This window comes from Protopterus annectens, chromosome 5.part0 (genome assembly GCF_019279795.1).
Source record: "Protopterus annectens isolate FY-2018-M chromosome 5.part0, PAN1.0, whole genome shotgun sequence".
Taxonomy (NCBI): Eukaryota; Metazoa; Chordata; order Ceratodontiformes; family Protopteridae; genus Protopterus; species Protopterus annectens.
Window position 1 is genome coordinate 1,132,009,776 of NC_056735.1, and position 24,494 is coordinate 1,132,034,269.

General features: G+C 41.0%; 1 protein-coding gene across 4 annotated transcripts in view; it reads left to right on the forward strand.

The window, feature by feature from the left end:
• LOC122801553 (LIM and senescent cell antigen-like-containing domain protein 1) overlaps positions 1–24,494 on the forward strand; it is a 1,529,428-nt gene that overhangs the window by 343,867 nt on the left and 1,161,067 nt on the right. The window contains exon 1 of one of the 4 annotated variants that reach the window (XM_044070987.1): positions 16,798–16,996. The exons of the other annotated variants lie outside the window; for them this stretch is intronic. Coding sequence (XP_043926922.1) covers positions 16,896–16,996 — 101 coding nt within the window. The 5' untranslated portion in view covers positions 16,798–16,895. Of the gene's footprint in view, positions 1–16,797; positions 16,997–24,494 lie in introns of those variants that run through there. 4 annotated transcript variants of the gene reach the window in all.

The following is a 24,494-nucleotide window of genomic DNA, read 5'->3' on the forward strand; positions in this document are numbered from 1 at the left end:
GGGATCTATGGACATACATGCTGAATAGCAGACAATTGAACCTTGATCAAGGGTATGAAAGGCCATAGGATAATAGCTCACACAAATAATGTAAAACCAGAGAAGCCCTAGCCCTGAATGGGTGCTGGTTCTTTTGTTGGCACCAACTAGAAAAGCTTTTCCATTTGCTAATGTAGGATTTCCTATTAGCAGGGCTTTCTTGTCTTCATTATTACCTGCTGCATGTTCTCAGACAAAAATGTGCATAAAAGGTATTAAGATCTTATAAACTAGGTAGTCAGTTGTGGTTGTTTGTGATCAGGATGTATCAAACACCCCTGGTCTTGTGTACCCAACAGAACTAAAACCTGCTCCTCAAGGAAACGCAAACCTTTCTGGTGGGCATCCTCTATCAACAGGTATTACAACAAAAGGAAGAAACTGTTGTCCAAGGGTAAAAAGGAACAAATTCCCATCTGGAAAAAAACTCCCTCCTTAGCCTCAACAAGCAAATTAGATTACTAGTGAAAACCTCCAAAGCCAATTATGAATCGAAACTAGCCGCCGAAATAAAGGGAAACCACAAAGCCTTTTTCAGTTACGGCAGGAACCTCCATGGGAAAGCCCAGGTTTGTTCTGAATTGATACTTAATGGTACCACTTACACTGATCCTGTTGACTTGGCCAACGTGCTAGCAGATAGGTTCAGCGCAACCTCCCCCCCCTTCCCCCCAGATAGGTTCAGCGCAACCTCCCCCCCCTTCCCCCCAAAGGCCCATTTGACATCCCTGATACTTGTTCTGCACCTCACATCTCCGTAAATCATGTTAAAAGCCCTATCCAGGGCAAAGAACACAGCTTCCATGGGACCTGATAGTATCCCAGGCTGTATTCTGCACCATCTCCAGCAAGAACTAGCTTTGCCATTGAACAACCTATTCAACCACAGCCTAAGTACAGGCTTCATTCCAGCAGAGTGGAGAACTGCCATTACCATCCCCTTGTACAAAGGTGGTGCCACTACTGACCCTGGAAACTATCGCCCCATTAGCTTGACGAGCCTGATCTGTAAAGCCATGGAGAGAGTTATTATGGATCTCATAAACAAGGACCTAGGCGATCTCCAAGCACTTGACCCTACCCACTTCGGATCCATCAGGAGCAGAGCTTGCCTGTTGAACCTGGTTGATGAGGGGAAAGTAAGCACATACAGCTTACCTTGACTTGGCCAAAGCCTTTTGACACAATACCCACCTCAGCACCATCGAAACGCTAACACAACTTGGCATAAATCCATATATAATCAAGTGGGTGGCCAACGCTCACCGATAGGACCAACGAGGTAAAAATAGGCACCTCCACTTCCGACAGTAGACCTGTCACTAGTGGTGTTTCCCCAGGGATCTGTCCTGGGACCCCTACTGTTTGTCATCTACTTCTCAGAGGTCCAGGCAAAGACAAAAAGCCTCCGGCTAACCAAGTTTGCGGAAGACTGCGAGTTGGGTGCTGTCATTGACTCCCCAAATGATGTTAACATACTACAAGAGGGTCTCACAGCAGCAAATAACTGGTACCAAAGTCATGGCCTTAAGTTAAATGCAATAAAATATATTATCATGACATTTGGCAAAAACACGTCCCCTACTGATTACCACATGAACGGCAACCCCCTAAGCATACAACCTGTGGTGAGAGACCTGGGTATACAGGTTGACAACAATCTCACATTCAACCATCATGTAGCGGTAGTGGTCAGAAAAGCCTTTTACTTGGTTCATCTCATAAGTAAAGGGATTCCATCCAGAAAAAGGTTATTACCTCTCTGTACTCCTCCCTCATTAGGATAATAGAGTACAGTGCCCAGTTTGGTATGTACCTCTCCAAACACCTGCACCAACTGGAAAGGTCACAGAAATACTTCACAAAAAGAATCCATGGCCTCCAACACCTGTCCTATGCTGACAGGCTCACATCACTCGGTATCATACAGATTGCTCAGAGATGACCTCTCGCTTGCCTTCAAGGTAATCTCAGGCCTTGCCCTACTAGAGATGCTCCACATCCGTAAGTCTAACTTCTCATGTATTACCCGCTTGAAAGGCCTAAATCTAATATGTGACATTAACAAAACCTGCTGGCAAGACCGGTTTGTCTCCCATAGGCTCTGTCTCTGGAATAGACTTCCCATACATGCCAGAGTACCTTGCCTACCCTTTTCAAGTGCAGCCTTCATGAGTGGATGGGAAACTGCATGTTCCAGGGGTTCCACCTGTGTCCCTTATTGACAGGGGCAACAGGTGCTGACTGAGGTTTCTTTTTTGGAGATAAACTCTTGGCTAGGCTTGTATAGGCCCCAGGGCCATTAGCCTAGTAACCTCCTATGATCCTGTGATAAGTCAATCCAGTGTGTGCCTTTTCTAGAAGAAAGGAGAACCACTGTTGCCTGTGCCATAAGGGAGTCATACAGTTTCATGAAGGGGATCTTTCAGAAGTCTTACTGAATCTTTAGAGTTGGATATTAGTGGAATGGGTAGAAAAGCATATGGGAACATGTCTGTTCTTTTCCTTGGGCAGGGATCTGCCTTCCAGGCCTTTATTATTTACAGAAAAGGCAAACAGATCTGTTTGAGGTGCTCCCCATAGATGGATCAAATCTTGGAAGACCCTCTGATTCAGCTTCCATTCATGAAGGTCTGTCCTGGTCCAGCTCAGCTTGTCTACCACACAGTTTTGCTCTGACGGATTGTAAGATGCCTGTATAGCGACATTTTCTTGAAAAGTTGTATTGCAAGCTGTCATGGCTAGTTTGCACAGAGAGTAAGATTCGGTTCTTTCCTGCTTGTTTACATATCGGATCACCGTGATGTCTGTAAATATTTGTACAGGTCCTGGGGACCACAAATGATGTAGAAGGTTGAGAACATTTTTGAGAGCTAACATCTTGTTTACTTTGATGTGTTTTGGTCTGTCGTCTTTGTTCCAAAGACCCCGCACTTTTATTTCCATAGCCAGTGCTCCCCAAGCAAAGTCTGAGACACTTGTGACTGACTGTGCTAGAGGAGGAGAAGAGAATGGGATATCTGCATTCTGAGAGATTTGGTGTTTACCACCTTTTCACAAATCCTAGAATTGGAATCTGAAAAGTTAAGGGGATTTGTTGCTGGGACCATAGAGATTTCATGTTCCATTGTAACTTTCTCATTTAGAGTTTTGCAAGATATGTCATAGATGCCATGAGACCCAGAATCCTGAGGAATTTATTTGCCAAGATGGAAGTCTGAGTGTAAACCTGTGGAATAGATCTAAATACAGATCTGTTTTTTTTCTTGTGGAAAAAAAAAATCTCTTTGAATTGAAGTGCCCAGAAAACAGGTCCCCTTCACATTAGCGATGCTATAGATGATTGTATAGCTAAATGTTAAGCCAACATCATCAAACTGCAGAATGTCGAATACAGTTTCATGAAGGGGAACTTTAACAGAGCTTGCAGTATAGTGGGGATCATGAAATTTTCCTTTCTCCACTGCATTGTGATTTCAGAGTTGGTATATTTAATTAGCGGGGGGTGTGGGGGAGTGCAGGGGCTTAACCCCCTGCAAAAAAGTATTTTTTCCTTTTTTTTTTTTTTTTTTTTTTGTTTGGTGGTATTCTGTAGTTCAGTGATGTTGGCTCAACATTTAGTCATTCAGTCATCTGTACCATCAGTAATGTGTAGAATATCCCCAGCAGATGCCCCAGAAAAACAATCCTGTGAGGAGTCAGAAGGACTTCCGAGTGTTCTTTTTGGAATCCCACCCTTTTTAGGAGATCTCTTACCCAAGTAAAGGATTCCTGACACTTTCAAAATGATTCTGCAAAGGTAAGTAAGTCGTGTAAGTCAGGAAAAATGTGAGTACCTTGAAGTCTGCAGTAGTATATCACAGGACCTAGACACACTGTGAACACTGTTGGAGCAGTAGATAGCCCAAAGGATAAGACAGAGAACTGATAATGTGATCCAAACACAAAACCTTAAGAAATGCATGAAATCTGGATCTATAGCAATATGATGATGTACGTCTTAAATCTAAGGTCAAAAGCAAATTCAAATTGGGAATAAGGAATATATACTTGGAAGTGACAGCATTTTGAACTTGGGAACTGTCGCAAAGTAGTCCAAAAGGATAGGTCCAGAACTGGTTTATAGGTTCATAGGTTTATACTAGGCTATCTGCCCTAAGGCATTTTTCAGCCTAGCCCAGAGTTTTTGTGGCTTACGCCACCCTTTATGTTAAAAAATACTGTGCCCATTAGTTTGTTGTGCCTCTGTCCAGCAGTGACACAGAGATGATTCCCGGGGTAAACCTACGGTCTCCCATCCACCGGTCAAGATTTCTCTTGAACAGAGCCAGCGAGGTGCTCTGCCTCACATGGACCGGGATTTTATTCCACAACTTCGGAAGTCTCTGGGTGACAAATCTATCCCTCCAGCATGTCCTATTTATATCCGTGTTAAGGTTTAAGTCGCTTGCTCTAGTGGATCTGGTAGATTTGGATTTTTTGAGGTGGAGCATGTCCATTAATTCCGGGTTGGACATGGCCTTGTATGTCAGGCACAGGTCACCTCTGAGCAGACGGTATGCGACTGAATAGAGCTGGAGTTTCTTCAGTCTGGCAGCATATGACAGATTTTGGAGTCCCTTTATCCTTTTGGTGAGGAACCTTTGGGGTCTCTCCAATTGCTGCAGGTGTCGGGTGAGATACATCCCGAATGGGGCATTGTACTCGATCATTGGTCTGATAAGTGAAGAATATAGGGGAACAATGACCTCACTTGATCTGGATGTGAATCCCTTCATGATCAGGTGGGCAATGTAGAAGGTTTTTCTAACCACTTTAGCAATGTGAGTGTCAAAAGAAAGGCCACTGTCAACCTGGGTCCCCAGGTCCCTGATAACCTCTTCTGTGCTTAGTGGATTGCCACCTATATGGTAGCTTGGGGTTACCTTGTTTTTCCCGAAGGGTATGACTATACATTTTTTGGCATTTAACTTCAGGTCATGGCTCTGGCACCAGCTATCAGTTTCCGTGAGACCCCTCTGAAGGATATCTGTGTCCGATGTACTTTCCACTATGGCTCCCAGTTTGCAGTCATCTGCAAACTTTGTCAGCCATAGTCCTCCTATGTTAGCCTGTACTTCTGAGAAGTAGATGCCGAACAACAGGGGGTCAAGGACTGAGCCCTATAGTTTACAAGAGCACGTCCAGAGCTGGTCTAAAATATGCTTTTTTTTGCCATAAGAACCTTCCTTGAATAAAATCTTTTACTTAGCTGGGGAGGAGAGAGTGATTCTATCATCCCCTGAACCAATGTATATTGGATGATGATAGGGAGGTGGATTTGACTGGCAGATGAGTAGGAATACCCTGTAAAGGTAGGAGAGGATCCCACTACCATCTGTAACCTCTGATGGATTATTCTCGGAACCCATCTGCCTGAAGCAATCTGCTGCCAAAGAGAGAAATGGAGGGTCAGACTTTCTGGAAGAATTAAAGGATTGCCGGGGTGAGAAGAGGGAGGTAAGCCCATCATATAGTCAGTCAGACTTATTAGACTGTCCTTTGTTCCAGGGGTGGGGGTGCTTTCTTTTTAGAACATCCCTGCCACTGCTTTTTTAAGTCTACTTACCAGCAGATTTCTGAAACTGTTTATTTTGCTTTTTACTGAAATTAGAAAAGGATGCATATAATCCCTTAGTAAACATGGAGGGCTGAAATATCTAAGAGATCCGTTGGATCTACTTCCCCCTCTCATTACACTTTTTAATTACTGCTTCATCTTTTTAATTACTGCTTCATTTTTGACATCCTGTAAGAGTTTTTATGAAAGCAGCCAGACAAACCTCCTCTTAACAGTTCCAGTCGAAGCAGCCTGGAAGTGGCATCAGTAAAGTCCTAGTAACATTTTAAACATTGGTAGTAACTTGAGAAATAGTAGAAGCCAAATTATATAAAGCCGATTTTTCCTTTATTAAAGCTATAGCTGCTGGAACAAGTCTGGGATTAGTGTGTAAAAACATGAAAGACTAAGTAACCTTACATAATCTGTCTGCTTTTTTGGGGGGTGGGGGGCCCTGTAGGCTATCGGGGACATTGCAGGCTGGGTATAAAAATATTCTCCAAAGCTGAAAAAACAGGAGGAGTAGGTGTGGATTCAAGAAATTACAGTTGCAGTAAATCATAATATTTCCTAAGGGACTGAGAAGCATTTAGTTTTCCCACTGAAACATCTGATTCATTCCGGAAATAGTCTTAGAGAAAGAGAATCCTTCACAGGGACTATCCAAAGTCACACTTTCTTCAGATTCTGAAACAGAAATTTGTGGAGATGTTAAATCATCTAAACATCTTCACTCCTTTTAAGATTCATATTCATTTCACATCAGGAAAATAAAAATCACTTTTTCTTTAACAGAATCACCCATAAGAGAAGGGTTAAGAGCTGCAGAGAATGTGTCTAACCCCCTGTCCATGGCTGCTGTGTAGACTACACCAGCAGGATCCAGTGAAGAAAATGAGTGATTCAAGGAACCAGCTTTGGCCACAGCAGATTTACCCATCTGTGGCTGAGGCTAAATATCAGCCTGCTTCTTTCCATTTCTCTCACAAACCTTTTAACTGGCAGTCTGCCCTGTGCAGCTGTCCATCTGTCTTGTAGTCAGAATCAGTAATTAGTTAAAAAAGGAAAGGAGGGGTGGAAGAGTTGCTGCAGTATTTGGAGAAGAGGGGTTCAGGTTGTTTTTAGGAAGATATTAGACCTGAATTGTTGGCAGTTGACAGTTTTTAGAAATAAGGCTTACACCGTGGCAAAATGGCTGAAACATTGAATTTCATCATTCTGCGTTTTGCCATTGTACATCCAGATGCAAGATTCCCTGTCCCACATTTTGAATTGTGGCACCTGTATTTAGTTGAGCTGCTGAAAAAAGGTCTTACATGGCATTTTACCACCTGACTGCTGTGGTGCCTGTGGTGATCTAATGAATGTAGTAGGTTCTTCTATGTTAGAATTTCCTCCTGCTACCAGATTTATTGTAGCACATGGGAGTTAGCATTCTGCGGATAATGAGTTAATGTTTATAAAATTTACGGTATAAGACAAATGGACTGCATCCTTAACACAACAGAGGGGGAAAAAATAATATGAACCCAAAGCATATTAAAGTATAAAAATAAAGAATCAAAGTCCCTATTACATTCAGATTTTAAGGGTCAAAGTAATAAATTAAAGCCCAAAATTTATAATACAGATTAGTAGGTTAATAGATAATAGTATAAGCAGTACCAGCTGCAATCAATGAACACTACACATCTGATTGCTTAAAGGGTACTCTAGTTAAGTATGTCCCGAAATGACCTGAAATAGACCAGACATCTCAGAAAAAAGTAAAAATGAAGAACAATAGCAGTTAAATGAATAATGTGAGAGTGAGAGTGTTCGATCTCGCCGTTTGTTCTTACACATGGGTTCGGAGCCGATCCTCGGCTCCGTGTCAGCCGCTTGCAAGCTCTGCATCGAGAAGAAGCTCGAGACCAACCTAACTCCCACAATCCCCCTCTGCCTTTACCTCAGATCTAGTTTGCCGCTGCAGCGTTCGCATCACTTGATCGAGCTCGAGCACCTAAAGCTAAGATTTAAACTTTTTTCTTGTATTTTTTGAAGTTAGATTTTCTCTAAATCTTTGTATATTGACTGTGTGTGAGAGTGATATTGTCTCGAGGTTTTTCTCGGTTCCAGTTAAAGTTATTTTAACTTTATTAGAGTTCCCTCGGGCCTATCCCTCCCTTTCAGGATTTGACTACCGGATAGACACTACTACTGGATTTGACATTTTTACCGGATTGGACATTATTACTGGACTTTACTGTTATTGTTTGCTATACCTATTTTAGCTTTTTAAGATGTCTGAAAAGGCTAAGTCTGGGTTCAAGCGTTGCCAGTGTGGCCGAAAGATGTCAGTTACTGACAATCATAGTTCCTGCGTCTACTGTCTTGGCCCTCTCCATCTGCAAGAAGACTGTTCTATTTGTCATTCTTTCAGTGGGAGGGTCATGACAGATAGGCGCAGGAAACTCATGGATAGGGGTTTGTTAAAACCTACCTTTCAAGAGGCTCTGGATGCTTCAGACCAGGCATCCAAATCCTCAAAGGAATCGAAGACGTCGGAGCCCAGGTCATCGGCTCCGAGCTCTTCAGTTAAGGTTCGATCACCGGTTCCACAGACTTCGGGACCGAGTGTTCAACTGTTGTCAGTTTCTGAGCCTCGAGTCTTGGAACCGGTGACGGAGCTCCCTCCCCCGACACTTTTGAGGTCGGCTCAGTCTTCGATTCCTTCGACGCGTTCTTCCAGACCCCTCTCCGACACCGATTTAGACCGCGTGGTGCAGAAGTTAATGGAGAATACGGCCTTATCCAAACTCATCTCGGTCTCCTCTCAGTTGGTGTCGAGACTCGAAGGCCTTCCCCTATCTCCATCTGTTCCTCCTCCGAGACCTGTCCAGTCTTCGGAGCCGGAAGAAGCTGATCTCCTGATTGTGGAGCCCTCGGTGCCAGAACCGTCCTTTTCTCGGTCGGCTCCGTTCACCTCGACTCCGTCGGATCCGGTACTGGAGTCTCGGAGCCGAAGATCCATCCTTGGTTCCGGTACCGAGAGTCTGACCGATGTTTCGGTTCCGACACTCCCTCTCGGGGCCTTGGCTCGGATCGACTTGGTTCCGTCCTCGGGGTCGATGCCTTCGGTGCCTGTTTCGGGGATTCTTCCCATTTCTTCGGAACCGGGAGATACCTCGACTCGGGATCCGGGGGCCTTCGATCTCATGAGGAAGGTGTTGTCTACCCAGACAACCACATCAGCAGAAACAGCTTCTCCTCCCCATAAAGGACCGTTATCCTCCTCTGCACCCATGGCTACATCTAAGCGTCGAGCACCTGTGTCTCAGCCACCCCTGGAGGGTGCCCCCTCTTCCTCGGAGGCTACTTCGGATGCTCCCCCCGAAGAAGTCCCTAGGAAAAGATTGTGTAAGAGGAGACACTTAGATTCTCCACAAGAGTCTTTGACATCGGACACTGACTTGGATGAGTCAGAAGGGTCCCCAAAGTCACCCTCAGAAGATGTCTCCTTTTCTGACATCTTGGAGATCCTGAAGCAGAGAGGTGATTGGCAATCCCTCCCCCCTTCTGAGGATGAGTCAGTGCTGCTGAAGGCATTTGGTGCTTGCCCTTCCTCCTCCTGGGTCACTCCGCCCTTCGATGAGTTAATGGAGCTGATTGCTCGAAGGGCGTGGGAGACTCCTGACACGGTGGAGCCAGTCCCTAGAAAGCCTAATAAGTATATTACTGCACCCCAAGACAAGGCTTTTCTAACAAAGGGAGTTCCAGTGGACGCTATGGTGGTGGCAGCGGCCACGAAAAAGGAGATGCCGGAATCTTCCTCTTCTGTCCATCCCCCTAACAGAGATTCTAGGACTATGGACAGGTACGGGAAGCGCATTTTTAGTTCAGCGGCTTTTTCTATGCGATCCCTGAACTATTTGACCCACTTCACACGACTACAGAGGGATCTAATCAAAGAGTTGGGAGATACCCTCCAGGGTACTACAGATGCTGCTGTCTCAGAAAAAGTTACAGCACAACTCAATACCCTTACATCCATTGTAAACTCGTCCATGAGGCTGATTTCATACGCAGCCGAAGGATCGAGTAGGGCAGCGGCTTCAGTGATTGCTCTTCATAGACAATCCTGGATGCGCTTATGTTCATTTGCGGAAGCCTTCAAGTCTTCCTTTACTAACGCCCCATTTGACGGTGCCACTCTCTTTGGCCCCAAAGTAAAGGAGACCCTTACCCGGTGTGAGCAGGAGGGAAAGACTCTGTCTGCTGTCGGAGTCCGTTTTTCCACCCCATCCAGACCGTACCCCAAAGGGCAACGCGGTGGAAAAATGTGGTTTCGAAAACCCCAAGGATCTTTCCCAGGCACACAGGGTGATGCCCCTCTAGAGGCAGAGGAGGGGCAGAGGTGGAAGACGCCACCCTGGCGGCAGAGGGGTCCAAAACCAAGGTGACAGGGATACCCCCTGGAAAACCTTTCCAGCACTCCTGAGAGGAGGCCCGACTGTCCTGCTCTGGAGGCAGTCGGGGGTCGCTTAGCTTTATACCCTCAGGCCTGGCAAAATCTTACAACAGACAACTGGGTAAAAAGCGTTGTTACCAGAGGTTACAGAATACCCTTCCTATCCCCCCCCATTCCAAAGAGAAGACTCCCAGATGTGCCGCCCCATCTGCGAGAACCTGCAGCTATGGAAATTTCAAAGCTGCTAGAAAAAAGAGTCATCCAACCAGTCCCAGCGGACCAAAGAGGATTCGGAACTTACTCAAGGTTCTTTTTAGTTCCAAAGAAGACAGGGGACTGGAGGCCGATTCTGGACCTAAGCAACCTCAATTCCTACGTCAAGAAAGAAAAGTTCCGAATGGTCACGCTTCAATCGATCCTTCCATTCTTACAGAAGGACGACTGGATGTGCTCAATAGATCTGAAGGACGCATACTACCACATCAAAATGGCCAGGGCGTCCAGGGATCACTTGCGCTTCCGGCTAGGAGCCAGTCATTTTCAATTTCGAGCCCTGCCCTTTGGTCTGACCTCAGCCCCCAGGGTTTTCACCAAATGCATGGCAGTGGTAGCGTCTCACCTGAGACGCCTAAGATTCCAGGTGTTTCCGTATCTGGACGACTGGCTCCTTTCTGCCACCACCCAGCGTCAACTGATACAGGCCAGGGATTACACTCTACAGATTTGTGTTCACCTCGGAATTTCCGTAAATTTCGAAAAATCTTTATTACAGCCATCACAGCATATCTCATTCATAGGAGCGGAATTGGATACGCATCATTTAATTCTAAGGCTTCCTCCAGAAAGGATAGCCTCACTACAAAGCAACATATCTCTTCTTCTGTCATCCAAGAAATCCCCAGCAAGACTGGTTCTAAAGGTTTTGGGTCTCATGGCAGCTTCTCTCATTGCGATACCCCTGGGAAGACTGCACATGAGAGTTCTACAATGGCTACTGTTTGCACAATGGTCGTTCCAACAGCTACCTCTAACACACGAAATTCTGATCACAAACACATGCAAATCGCACCTAACTTGGTGGCTTCAGACTTGCAACCTTTCCAGCGGAAGACCATTTGTGCTACCCTCGCCGACAGCTACGGTGACCACGGACGCTTCCCTGATAGGGTGGGGGGGCAACTTTCAGGGACAGACAGTCCAAGGCGAATGGACCAATTTAGAGTACAATCTGCACATCAATGTTCTAGAGTTGAGGGCAGTGTTTCTAGCGTTGCAACACTTTGCTCCCCTTCTTCCTCTAGGGACTATTGCAGTTCAGACGGACAACATGTCCGTAGTCTGGTACATAAACAAACAAGGGGAACCAAGTCCTATCAGCTATGCAGAGAGGCCATGAGAATCTGGCAATGGGCGGAGTCCACGGGTCGCTTTCTGATAGCAACGCACATCCCGGGGTCATCCACCGTCATAGCCGACAGGCTGAGCAGAGCAATCCTATTGCCTCACGAGTGGTCCCTAAAACAGTCAGTTGCGAAGAAGATTTTTCGCAAGTGGGGCCAGCCTTCCTGCGATCTTTTTGCGTCTCCAATGAACGCCAAATGCAGGAGCTACTTTGCCCTATTACCCCCTCCAGGGGAAGTCCCCAGGGACGCACTGGTTCACGATTGGCCCTCGGGTCTCCTGTACGCTTTTCCTCCCTTTCCCCTGATTGCAAAGTTTCTGCAGAAAGCCAACAACCTGCAAAGGACGATTATCCTCATTGCCCCATTCTGGCCTCGTCAAATCTGGTTTCCCTTTCTTCTGGCACACCGCATTCGGGAACCCTGGATCCTGGACCCGGAGCCGGATCTACTGACCCACTCGTCAGGGGCTCCCCACCCTTCGCTCTTGTCACTCCATCTAGCAGCTTGGTTGCTCCGCTTCCCTACTTAGCCAGGTCTGATCTTCTTTCACCTGCAGTTCAGAATATACTAGTGGCTTCTCACAAAGCTTCCACTACAAAGACCTACACTAGTAAATGGAAGCACTTTGTTTTCTGGGCACATTCACAGCATTTGGATCCTGTTATAGCTCCTTTAAACAAGATTTTGGAATTTTTAACAGAGTTGTTCCACCAAGGAGCTATTCCTGCCAGTGCAATTGGCTGCCATTTCCAACTTTCATGTGGAAGAATGTGGGGCACCTATTATGGCTCACAGACTTTGTAAGGCCTTTTTAAAAGGATCGTTCCATATTAGACCACCAGTTAGGACTCCTACATCTCCGTGGAATCTGAACCTTTTGTTGTCTAAATTGATGTTGCCTCCGTTTGAACCGGCTTCCTCTTGTCCATTGAAGTATTTGTCGTGGAAGACCCTCTTTTTGGTGGCCATTACATCGGCTAGGCGGGTGTCAGAGCTTCAGGCTCTTTCTGTTAAACACCCTTATCTGATCTTTCACTCTGACAGAGTATCTCTTCGCACTAATCCATCCTTCCTCCCCAAAGTCTGCTCTATTAATAACATTAATCAATCCATTGAACTCCCTACCTTTTTCAAAAATGACTCCAATAAGTTGGAGTATATGTTACACAAGTTAGATGTTCATAGACAACTTAGATTTTACTTGGATAGAACAAAGGATCACAGGAAATCAGATAAACTTTTTATAGCCTTTGCGGACAGCAGGAAAGGTGTAGCAGTTACTAAACGAACCCTTTCCAAATGGCTAACTGATTGCATTGTGTTTGTTTATGCTACTTCAGAACAAACTTTACCTGCCAAACCCAAGGGGCACTCTACAAGATCAGTATCTACATCCCTGGCTCATGCAGCTCGCTTACCATTAGATACTATTTGTGCAGCTGCTACTTGGTCTAAACCACATACATTCATTTCTCATTACAAAGTGGACAGGGTTTCTAGGGACAGGGCATCCTTTGGTTCCACTGTGCTCAAGAACGTTCTCCCATGAGTTCCTCAGGAACAAGGAGCTAGGGACGCTACCCATGTGTAAGAACAAACGGCGAGATCGAACACTCTCACATTTAGAAGTTATGTTCTTACCATAACGTTCCATGTGGAGTGTTCATCTCGCCTTTGTTCTTACATTCCCACCCTCCCACCCTCAGGAAGAACGTACAGTTTGGTGCCTGGTCTGGGTTATTCTGCTTCTGCATTCGCAGTTGTTGTGTATATATGTATGTACATATGTATATATAGCTATAAGTGTTCTTGTAGTTATGTAGTTTTTTGCATGAGTGTGTTCTCTCTCTGACTGCTGGTTTGCTTGCAAACTAGATCTGAGGTAAAGGCAGAGGGGGATTGTGGGAGTTAGGTTGGTCTCGAGCTTCTTCTCGATGCAGAGCTTGCAAGCGGCCGACACGGAGCCGAGGATCGGCTCCGAACCCATGTGTAAGAACAAAGGCGAGATGAACACTCCACATGGAACGTTATGGTAAGAACATAACTTCTAATTAATTATATAAAAAATAATGGTTATAAATGTGTTTCAGTATTTTAGTCTCTTAGGAACGAGGGCGGCCACGGTGGTGCAGCGGTTAGCGTTGCCACCTCACAGCAAGAGGTTCTCTGGTTCGATCCTCGGCTGGGGTGCCTTCTGTGCGGAGTCTGTATGTCCTCCCTGTGGTCACGTGGGTTTCCTCCGGTTGCTTCGGTTTCCTCCCACATCCCAGAGACATGCTGTAAGCGGATTAGAAACTCTAAATTGGCCCTAGGTGTGAGTGCGTGCGTGTGTGTACCCTCTGTGGAAGGTTGGGCTCCGGGCTGGCAACTCGACACCGTAAAACTCCACTGCCAATCATGAGCGGACAAGGTGTTCCGCAGTGGCGACCCTTAACTGGGAAAAGCCGAAAGAAGTCTCTTAGGAACTAGGTCGCATGTATAACACTTCCATTTCACAGATGTTTTGAATGTCAGACTATATACTTTAGTGAAAAAAATATTTGAGTATTGTTTAGTCAAATGCTTGGGTAGTTATTTATCCATATTTTTATGCTACAGATGTCTGAAGTTCTGTCATCCTAACCTTGAATACATAATATGCTCATTGTAATCTACAGTTTAGGTACATTGCACTTTCCTTTTAGTGTGGCAGTCACAGAACTCATTTTGTTCAGCTTCACTGACACTGTGCATAAAGATTTATTGAATTATGGATGTGGCAGAGAAGAATGCATGCCTGTAGGCCATGTTACACCTTAAGAGCAATCTGGAGATGTAACCTTGAATTATTTATCTTTGCTTGCACTTATAAAATATATAGCTCGTTCAGCAACATTTGTTCAAAGAATTATCTGAAATCAAAACGTAGTCGTTTTAAGCAAAATATTAACTACTATGAGAGATCTATATATTTGGTTACAGAAATCTCTGATTTATCTCCCAGTACTGTTTTACCTTATATAATTGTAATGGTCTGAAAAAAGTTGCTAAGCAGGTTGTCCATTTAATTATCAGTAGTGCAAACATAGGTGACACCTTGTCTTAATATCTTTGAAGATGCATTATAGTATATGTGGTACCTGCAGGTAGACATTCTTGTGTTAATTGTCATGTTCAATGTAATGTAGATTCTTGTACACAGACGTGAAGCTGCTCAGCTAACAGCTTTTACAGTTGCCATATTGAAAGGTTATTATATCATATTTGTTATGAATGTGGATACCTTGTGCATGTAGTCATGCAATATAACTATTCGGGGTTGGATACTGAAACAGTTTAGGGATGCACATTATAAAACTCAGGTAATAAAAAAGAGGTGGAGATTGTTAGGACTAGAATCATGTTGTATAATCAATCCTGACTGCATTTAAACTATGTGGATTGGCTACAGAGCAGAACAAAACAAAAGGAGTTGGAAAACTTGAGTAGTTACTTCAATTGCTAAATGTAAACTGTACAGTTCTTAAAATAACATACTCATGGGGAACCTGTATCTTTTTTTGGCTCTGATTTATTTGTAGAAGCACATATACACTGGATCACTTTTGGTGTAATGGGCCACATAGTGTCCAATTGTGATAGTTTTAATGCTTTATGTACAACAAAAGCATTATTTCCTCCTGGAATGAATACACACTAATAGATTGTTCATGTAGTTTTAAATTTTTACAGCTGTTAGTCTTTTAAATATTTTTGAGCTATACTGAATTAGGTGGGGTTACCACCAAAAGATGGTTTACACGATGGTGATTTGGTGATGGGTTTTATTAAGTGAATTTTTAGTTGTTAACGTATGTATGCTGGTTTCATTGTATATTTTATTGTTTTTGGTCCATGCACACTATTGTGTTGGAGGGTCTCATGCAAAATTAGTTGGATTTTAGTTTTATTGCTTTGTAATTTACAGCTTTTTATTTATTTGTATTATACCAGAGTTTCAATTTACTTATCTTTTCTGTTAAATGTTGGCTAAGGGATTTAATTATTTACCTATACTATCTACAGTGTAGTTTGCCTTCATACATTGTTTCTGTGATTTAGCTCTCCTTCTTTTGTGTGTCAATAAGAGCAAACCTAGTGATGAAGAATAAAATTAAAATCTTAATGACCTCTAGAGACGAAATGTAAAATCATTTGCTAGTAGTAACCAAGTGTAGAACTTTGTTCCTTTAAGTTAGAAACTGTAAGTTAGAAACTGTACCCTAATTACAGGTTCCCCATGACTGCATTTGTTTGTGGAATTATACCTTTGTTTGAAGATTTTTAAACATGACTGCAGTAATAAGGTTGGACTAAGCCCTAACTTGTTGAAAAAATGCCTAAGGGCAAAAGTGAACTGGGTATGCCAAAAGATGCTGTTTTCATTTTTACAGCTAGGGACTTGGACTCTACTGTCCTGTGTTCGTGTAGGTGCTCACACATAGTGAGTGGTACAGCTTGGAGCAGGAAATCCAAAGGAGACTGTAGTCATAAATGGTCAGCTGTAGAGCAGTCATGATAGGCACAAAATACTCGGACTTAAAAAAAAAATAACTTGGTGTGGCTATTACTCAAGTCCTTTGTCTATTAAATGTAGAATATAAGTATTGTTCTTCCCTGTGAACTCTGAGCTTTAAAACGGTCAAGTCCTGAGGGATGATCATGATTGTGAATTTTTCAGGCAGGCTGACTGGATTTCGTATGGATATACATTAACTTTATGTATTATAGTACTTAGTGATTTGCCGAAGAATTCCTAGTAAACAAGAATGTTAATGTAGGGAATGCTGAGATTAAACCCTCAGTTTCCTTTAAACACTTCAAATATTTGTCAGTACACATAAGATCCTATAGATTCTTAAAACCCTTTCGGCATGCATGGTAGTCTGTTATACAGTTACAGAAAGTGTGTGACAATGAAAGTTTCTTCTTAGTGTGTATGCTTTTGTACAGAGGAGGGTGGGAACATTCCTTGTCACTTAATTTGCATTTCTGACAAATTCCTCAGGCCATCTAAAGGGTTAAACAGTTAACAGAATGACACCTCTGTTCTGCTGTCTTGTTCTGAATAGGGTAGAGTGCTGATAGATTTTCTTTCATATGTTGCATTTCAGAAAGTCTTGCTACTAGCAATCCATATTTGTAAATTCTGATAAGAGACTGGCAGATATCCTTCCAGAAGGTGTGTACCTTTGAGAAACAGGAAACTGCGTTAACCACTTGCCTTTGTATGATATGCTGATTAGTACAGGTGCAAACAAACTCCTGAGTTACAGTTTCTCCTGTAATCTGACAGCTGCTTTGATTAAGCAAGGTTCTTGTCAGGGTGTGTGCATGTTTTAATAACACAAATCTTGAAACACTGCATTGATCTGGATAGAAGAATATGTCCAGTTTACGGTTGAAGGAACTGAATCAATCTGATCTGTACAGAAGGAGACGTCCAGAAAGTTTTGGGGCTGCTGGTATCCCCAGTGGGAAACTAAGGTACGTAGTAGCATAATATGATGATTAGTCAGGTATTCCTAGTGTTGCACAAACAAGTTCCATGATTTTGGTTTTTGTTGTCGTTGTTCAGGGATTTGATGAACAACCTCTCTTTTTTGGGCAGAAGATATTGCATTTTTGGAAATTAGATTTTATGAACATGAACAGTCGCTTTGTCATAGACCTTACAATTACTTTTTTCCTAACAAATCTTCCAAGGTATATTTATACATACTTGTTTTAAAAGTGAGAGACATATCAATTGTATTTTATATTTGTGATATAGAGGTTTCGTCTGTCAGTTTAACTGTTTATGAATCTGAAGAGAGATGTAGTTTCAACCTGTAAAGCTGCTGAAACTACTGGTTGTGGTGATCTGATTAGGGACCATAATGCATTGCAACTAAATGAACATGTAATCGTGTGGTGTGATCTATGGTGCTTATTATTTTCTGAATTTAATGCAATATAAATTGCTACCAGTTTCAGACATCTGCAGTGAACAAAGTGTGCGGTGTGTAGCTGCATTTGATCTTGAGATGCACCACCCTTCAGCAATAAAGAACTTTGGTTATTTTAAAGTAAAGTGGCTAGGTTAAGTATGGGACATGTTTTCTTTGCTGGTTGACCATCTCTCACTTCAGTTTTCAGTCTTGCCAAATTATTTGGGCTTTAAGGGGCTGTAGGTTCATAGGTGTGTACTAGGCTAATGGCCCTGGAGCCTTTACAAGCCTAGCCCATAGGATTACCCTGGCGTCATACCACCCAACCTTAGTTCCTAGTGCCTCTGTCAAGTCAGTTAGAATAATTAGCTTTTCATTTCCTTTACCAGCAGGACGGCTGATATGCTAGTTGGAAAGTCTTGCAGTAGATGGTTAATGTGTGGTGCTTTCTAACTCTAAAATAAATGTGTAGAGGGACTGTCTGTTTCTGTGCAAAAATCACAAAGATCTGTGGTAGATTTGATGCAAGGAAGATCAGAATAAAATTCAGAAGGTTGGAAGAATGACAGGGAAGTGTTACCACTAGGATTTAGCTCAAAGAAAACACAGTACCATATCTGGAAGCAAAATGCATGGAAGCAAGTCTGACAGTAGCGTAACTACAGAAATAGAAAGGTGCTTTTAAGCATGATCATGTCAGATGACCTTAGATAAGCAAATAGTGGCTGGGGAATGCTAAGACACTTTGTGATATGCCACCAGAACATAATCATACTCTCAACTGTCTAGATTTTCACCTCATATTTTTGGTCTGCTTCGCATAAAATTCGTGGCCTTCTGGAAAATCACTGGGATGATCTGAGGATTCACATTACCAAATAATGACATATATTTGAGTTTCAGACTTCATATCCTTCAGAAAATGTATGTTAGCATAAGTCCTGGTACTCTAGCAACTTTCTAAGCTTTTAAGAACAATATTTAAAATCTGTCCCTGTTTTTGGGGCCATTGTCCCCCTATTTTGTTAGGTTTTGTCCAGATTTCTTGCACTAAGCGGTTGAGAGGCATGAATAATGGAAAATCAATATGAAGCGCAGTTTTATCTGGACTACTGAGTATACTTCTGGTGACCCTAGCACTCCAAAGTACATAATCGGGGAGAAGCAGTTAAAAGACTGACAAGTAAAGTCACATGAACTAATTTAGTGTGTATATCACATACCTGTCAACTGTACAGATTTTCACAGAATGTCCGTAGTTTTGGCCTCTTTCTAATAAAATTGTGGTTTTCTGACATATCACTAGCAATTCATTGAAAACTGAAGGCAGAAAATAAACTCTTTCGGCTTTTCCCAGTTAGGGGTCGCCACAGCAGAATTTCTGTCCGCTAATGATTGGCAGTGGATTTTTACGATGCCGAGTTGCCAGCCCGATGCCCAACCTTCAAAGAAGGCACGTCCATTCATGCACGCACCTACCTGCATGTCTTTAACGTCACTCGACCATGGGGAGGCCATGCAGACTCCACACACAAGGCGCTCCAGCCGAGAATCGAATGGGAGAACCTCTTGCTAATGACAGATATTTAAAATTCAGACTTCATGCCCTTCAGAGATTTCATGCTTGGAGAACCTCTTGCTAATGACAGATATTTAAAATTCAGACTTCATGCCCTTCAGAGATTTCATGCTTAGGCAAAGTCTGTTATTCTGTCAACTTTCTAAGCTTGTAAGAGCAATATTTAAAAGTTGTCCCTATTTTTGGAGCTTTGTCCCCCCATTATTTATGGCTTTGTCCAGGTTTTTTTCCCTGAGGCTGACAGGTATGTTATACCAACAAGGAAAAGAGGAGGAGTGGAGAAATGAGACCTACTTCAAGGGAATATCAACAAAACAGTGATTTCAAAAAAAAAAAAAAAGGCCATGCAATAAAAGGGGACCTAGAAAGAAGATTTAAAGAAACATGGTAGTACAAAGTAAGAATGTTGTTTTTCTCTTGTCCGATAAGGTGGTGAATACATGACAGTGCGTTATGAAAAAAATGTGCATAGTCAGAATAGTGAGGATATACAGGAATGCTTTAAGATTATTGCAATATACCCATGTATAGACATTTTGAATCTTTTTAGGAGCAAACATAGTCCTCATGTGACATTAAAAGGTGTTCCTATATTTTTTGAGGAAAAAACACAGCACTGTTTGCAGCAAAGTAGGAAGCTCCCAGTTCTTGTAGTTTTACATTTTTAAGTTGTTACTTGCAGCATCCCTAAATGCCATAGATGCAAGTCAGATTATTTCTGCAAACATTGTATCAAGAGTCCGTATTCCAAGAGTTGCTACTGTGATGTGTATGACTCCTTGTAGTAAGTGCTAGCCATTAGTTTGGTAATTCAGTACGTTTTCAGGTTTAATAGTCCATTTCAGTGTTAGTAACTGTGCTTAAGGGAATTCACTGGCATGCTGTTTCTGTTGCGTCAGTACATGCTTACATTTGTCTAGTCTTGTTCTGAGTAGATTTTGCTAAACAATTGTTTTTACATGTGAAAAAAAAACATAGAATGTGTTTGAAAAATTTTGAAGGTATTTTAGATCAGTCTGATGCTCTCTTTTATTGAGAAGAGCGTAGTTTAACATCACACAAATGTGGACAGTAGAGTAAATATTTAAATATAGAATTGCAACATATAAACAGTGTTCGATAATGACAGCATGGTAGAGATATGAACTTGCATCTAATTGTTTGTATTGTGGGGAGGAAGGGGAGTAACATTCATACCAAAATATGCTTGTACAGCCACGTTTGTTATGGAATTTGAAGAAGTGCAGCATTTATTGTCCATGTTATTCTAAGAAAAAAAAGAACCTGTTGAAAAGTAAGAATTTTCTAAATCCACTAGTACTGTGTGTACGTTTAACTTTGTAACGCTTAGGTTATTTATTTTTAGTATTTCTTTCAATCTGATTTCTCTAATTATCAGAAAAAGTTAGCCAACACAATGATTTTCATTTAACAAACGATTAGAACAGTCACCACTATGCTTATAGCTACAAATTTATTTTTTTAATTTATTTTTAGCTTTTTTATTTATATATTGTCATATTCAGAAAACAGTGATCCATAACCTAAAGGTTGAGACGAGTTTCAACAAAGCATTCATGACAGAGAAATGCCAAGTCCTTCAGTTATTTGGTGTAATTTTCCTGCAGTGGCAGCAAAACAAGCCCTATGCACATGAATGACAGATGCGACTCTCGGGTTACAAGAGCTTAAAAGCTGAACCAAACTTCTTCCTTCAATAGATAATATACCTAAAAGTGTATGCTGTTAAGCCTTCTGCCTTCATAAGAAAAGCAGTAAAATGTATGTAACCGAGAGAGACAGCTGCCTTATTAAACTTGGCCGTAGAAAGGGAGCATCATCAGAAAGAATGGACATGTACTCTGACCACTACTGAGCAAGAGGTGTCTGCATTCACCTTGCAGTGATATTAGCTGTTGAATATGCTTGGGACGGGTCTTTTTTTTTTTTAATGTTAAGCAGATTTGACTGTACAAATTCTATAGACTAACCTTCCTGTGTTTTACAGCCCTGTTGACTGAGAGATATGACAGGTGATTGCTATAGCAGTAGACTATATGTCATAATACCTAAAACTCATAATATTGAAACCCAAAATATCGAAACTCATAAATAGGTTTAATTTTTCAATATTTATGCAAGTTTCCCCCTGCACCCCCTGGAATTAATATATACCAACTTTTGAATCTCCTATCAGTGGGGAAAGGGCAAATTCCCATTGACAAATGTTTTCATTATTCTGAGTTTTAGATATTTTGTCCAGCCTTTTTTCTCTTGTACTATGGAATTCATATTTCTTACAACTAAAAAAGTACTTGTTTAATATCTTTAACACATACAACAGTCACTGAAAAGACTCCCTCCACATTTAAAATACCCCTAACTACACAAAACTGGTTTACTGTATGTAACATGCAGTTTATATCATGAAATATTTTATTCAAATACTCATAAGAATAACAGTTTTTACTTAATTTCCCCCTTTTAGTATCCTTCTAAACATTAACAATATAAAGTAGGGTATATGCTTTACAGTTGAACCACAAGTTTAACAAAGTCAATGAAAGTCCAGTTTTTCAGCCACTTTTCCTTGCAAAGTCATACTTCACAAATGTGATGAGCTGCTTTATAGTCTTTTATTTATTCAGTAATTTGAGTTGCTGGTCTCCCTGTTCATCTCCATTGCCAACACCAGACTCTCGTTCAGTTCCAAGGTACTGCTGATTCGTCTAGTCAACTCTTGTGCTATTTTCTCTCACTTTCAAGCATTTTACTTTGGAACATGGGAAAAGGTTTCACTGCCAAAGTCTCTCTATGAACCTTACCATCAGAAGGAGAAGCAGAGTCCTCTTCTGCTTCCTTACCATGTTCTGCTTCAAAAAATTACTTTGGTTCTCCATGGGGAAAAAAAAAACACTTTGGAGACAGATGCATACAGCAGCTTGAACTCGCACCTGCCTCTAGACAGTCCCTGATCACTGGGATAAATTTGCTTCTTTTCTGCCTTGTATACAGTGAATAATCATTTTCATCAGTCTGCTATTTCCAGTTTTAGTACTTCTGCCTTTTGTCACAATTTTGTAAGGTTCAGTTCATTCTGCTGATATGATTGCATCTTTACTAATATGGGTCTTGTGAAAAGGCATTTCATGACCAGGTTTGGAACATGCAGTCGATTTAACAAATTCTGCTGTGGAACACCAGTCCAGTTGCTTATTTGCGCTTTCATAAAATGAATACAGCCTGCTCCTTCCAGTTTCTCCAGCACAGCAGAAAAATCTTTGTCTTTCTCCGTGCACTCTAACTCTTCACTTTTTTTACACAGCTCTTCTTGAGAAGCCTCATAGTTTAGCCAGCTTTTTATTCATGTCATCCTCTGATGATTTGCAATTTTATCAGTTCATCTGAATGGCTAGTTAAAGCTGCTTCTATTTTTTTCCAGCCTGTTGTTGTTTGAATTGATATATTCCTTCAAGGTTTCAGATTAATGTCTGAAGACATTTGATTTATTTTTTGACTCCAAATAACTGAAAACCATCTATTGAACCAACGCTGAAGCTGGAACTCCTTTTTAGCTATACAGCTACAGAATCCCTCCCATGCAGTGTCTTCTTTTCACCTTTTCTGGTTGATTTTTCTTTTAGGTTTTCCAAATTTCTTCTTTGTTGGCATCCAGGCTAGTGGATTTTCTAGTCAGTAACTGAATTTTTCCAAAAAGCATTTTTAGAGGCACTCGTTTTTCTCATGCTGGGAGAGCTGAAGTTACACTGTTGATCAGTATGCAGCCATCTTTTAAATATTTTGAGTTTAGCTCAAATGATATATCTATATACTTATTTACATTTATATAACAGGAAGTATCAATTGAACCATATTATGAGCTCTCTTTTGTGCCCTATTATTCATATTATAAATTAATATTGTTTCAGCCTTTGTGTGCACTCTCTCATAGTCCTAAAACTAGTATTAAATGTGTATTACTAATTAATTCTTTTTTTTTTTTTTAAAACAAGTTTATTGTTTTAACATATAAAATATCATAACAATTTTATACAAATAATTAAAAATAGGTATTATAATATTCAACAAAACAACTAAAGTATTTACAAAGACATCCACTACAATCAGATCAATTAATTAAACTAAAATACTGTGCTATTGAAATTAGAATTTTTTTAACAAATTTTGTAAATTATCCCATACAATAAAATGTGATGTTTTTCTAGTTGTTCTCATTCTAATTGTGCTTATTTCCATATGACACATTATATTCATAACATTTTTAAATTCATTGAACGAAGGAGGTGTATCTGAAATCCAATTTCTAGTTATTATTTTCCTAGCCACTGCTAGGATAGACCATAACAAGGGAAGCTTAATCTTTTTAACACATTGAGGTACAGGTGTGTTGAATAATATAAGAGACTTAGAAATAATGAAATTATCTGTAAAAAGAGCCTGCAAAAATTCATTAATTGACTTCCAGTATTCTTTCAACTTCATACAGTCATAAAACATATGAGCCCAGTCAGCATTAATTTCTACATTACATCTCTTACATAGATTATCTTTATTATTAATTTTATTCATCATCAAAGGTGTATAAAAAGATCTATGTAAAAATTTCCGAGTATAAAGTCTCCAGACAATGGAAGATGTAGTTCTATAAGCAGATTCCAATATATATTGTTTATCTTGTTGAGTTGGTGGGTCCCCATTAATAGAGGTGAAAAAATTTCAGTATGAATCTACATTGTAAAAAGTTTCTTGTCTGATAATTTTATGTATATATGAAAGTTTACCTTTATCAGAAACTTTATGCTGTAAATTTATTGTCAAGTAATCAATCAGTTTTGGAATAGATTCTTTAACTGTTATAGACATTAGATCTATTCTATCAATGAGATGTTGTCTAAAGATCTGAACCTCTAACCAGCAAGTTTCTCTTAGATCAAATTCTTGTTTTAAGAAATCTAGATTTTTAACTTTATTATCAGATATCAGCTGATACCAGTACTTTAGATTATTATCTATAGCTAAATGAGCTCCTTCAGAAGTAGATGACATAAGCATACCCTGAGTATAAATTATAGGGAATACAATAAAATTCCATTCCCTATACTTAGGGTGCATGAATATAAAGTTACGATAACTAATAATAATATTTAATGGGTAACAGACCATATGTTTAGGTGTAATAGGTGAAGTACAAAATTCCTTTAGCAACCACAACATGGAGTTATTTATAATCATATTTTTATGTGTTAAGGAGATTTTCATGAAGTGCATACTAATTAGCTCCCAATAATCTTTCCATTTTGCGACATATGACCGATCTATTAATAAAGTAATAACTTTTATAATAGAAGAGATAATATATAAATTAAAGTCTGGAAAAGAAATACCCCTTGAGACCAGCTATTAGTATGTTTCTTTAATGCAATCCTAGGTCTATTAGGTGCCCATAAGAAATTTA